The sequence below is a fragment of the Solanum stenotomum genome, unplaced genomic scaffold, assembly GCF_019186545.1.
Source record: "Solanum stenotomum isolate F172 unplaced genomic scaffold, ASM1918654v1 scaffold28196, whole genome shotgun sequence".
Classification (NCBI taxonomy): Eukaryota; Viridiplantae; Streptophyta; class Magnoliopsida; order Solanales; family Solanaceae; genus Solanum; species Solanum stenotomum.
Window position 1 is genome coordinate 1 of NW_026029881.1, and position 1,956 is coordinate 1,956.

General features: G+C 40.6%; 1 protein-coding gene across 1 annotated transcript; it reads right to left on the bottom strand.

Annotated features, from left to right (window-relative positions):
* Positions 1–6: 6 nt before the first annotated feature.
* Positions 7–1,755, bottom strand: LOC125851605 (uncharacterized; the record flags this gene model as incomplete). The annotated part of the gene is made up of 1 exon (XM_049531374.1): positions 7–1,755. A coding segment is annotated over exon 1 (1,481 nt), but the record flags the coding sequence as incomplete, so codon positions are not given.
* Positions 1,756–1,956: the final 201 nt, after the last annotated feature.

Here is a 1,956-nt window from a genome sequence, read left to right on the forward strand (position 1 = left end):
CTTTGCAGCTGCAGTATGATCCTTCTTAGCAACAGATCACCCACTTCTGGGAACTTGGTGTTAACCACTGCTACCAAAGCAGCAAATACATCAGTAAAACCGGGAGAAGCCATTTGGGACTTCATACAGGATCTACAGAACAGTCCCCTCCCACGGATCAAATTCTCTGCAAACAACTCTGGAATAATATTTTTGAGGTTCGCTGCATTAACTTTATTCACCAGCCCATTGATACTTTTCCTCAGAGCATCCCAAGTCATCCTCTGGTACTCAACACTGCTCTTGTCCTGAACATCCTTCATCATTCTAGCCAATTTGAATGGTGGAATGTAAACACCCCCACTCCTTCCCAACTTTGCTAAGTCAGTAGGCAAATTAGCATCTTGCTTTTGCACCTTGGAATCCTCATTGGCTTTAAAAGCCCCATCCTCTTGTGCATTATCTTTCCTATTCTTCTCTTTCCCATGCTTATCATCTCCATCCCTTTGCCGTATATCCTTTCTATTATTGTCATCACCATCAACCCTCTTTTCTCTCTCTACATCCTTCCTCCCTCTTTTGTCCCCTTCTCTACCATCATTATACCGATCAACTCTATCCCTGTGTCCAATCTCATCCTTCCTTCTCTTATGCACCTTTTCATCGTCATCTTCCTGTCGCCTCCTCTCCTTCCTATCATCACTCTCACCTTCATTCCTTCGACTCCTCTCCTTCTTATCATCCTTCAAGTCACCACCTTCACCCTCATGTCTTCGCCTCTTCTTTCTCCTATCATCCCTTTCATCGTCATCATCAACTTGGGTTTCCTCTTTTCTGCTCTCCCTCTTATCACTATCATTCACCTGTTCATTTTTTCTCCTTCTATCCCTCCTATCATTGTCGTCCTTATTCTCATCTTTTCGCCTCATATCCATCCTTTCACCACCATCTTCATTTTCATCTCGCCTCTTACGCCTCGAATCATACTTTTCATCATCACCACTATCCCTATTTCCATGTTCAGCTCTTTGCCTTCTTGCTCTCCTATCATCCCTATCTTTATCCTCACCATCGTCATCACTCTCACTGCGTTCAATTCTCCGCCTTCTTTCCTTCCTATCCTCCCTTTCATCAACATAATCAACTTGCTTTTCCTCTTTTCTGCTCTCCCTCTTATCATCCCTTTCATCATCATTCTCCTTATTCCCATCTTTTCCCCTCCTCTCCATCCTTTCACCACCATCTCCATGTTCACCTCGCCTCGAATCATCCTTTTTATCATCACTGCCATCCCTATTTCCACGTTCGGTTCTTCTTCTCTCCCTCCTACCCTCACCATCATCATCGCTCTCACGGCGTTCAGTTCTCCACCTTCTCTCCCTCCTATCCTCCCTATCACCATAAGTTTTTCTATCCTCGTACTTTTTCCGCTCTACTTTCCCGCTATCCTCATCCTCTGATTTGTCCCTTCTCCTACGGTGCCCATTCTCACTCAAATCCCTCTCCATAATCTTAAACTTCGCTTACAATTACAGATTCAATAAACACAGCCAGCACATATAATGTCTAAAATACAGTATCTTAAAAAACTACTACTATGTGTTCTTCAATAACAGTAAATCTAGGGTTTGTTGACCTAAATACCTGCGATTTAGCACAAAGCAAAACCCCGAATCTGATGAAGTTGAAGAACACAACTTTTGAGATTCGCTGGACTGGAGCTCGAAATCAAGCAGCTGAAAATACAATGAAAATTTGGGTAAAACACTTAATTTTCATAAGCAAATCCGAAAATATTCAAATTTCTTTCTTCTTCTTTTTTCCTTAAAAAAAATATAATTTAAATAATACTTGCCACTAATATTCCGAAATCATAAATATATTCTTGTAAATAGTAGTACAATTTATATCTCATAGAAAACACCTAATTTTCATATGCAAATCCGAAAATATTCGATTTTTTTTAATATTTAAAAA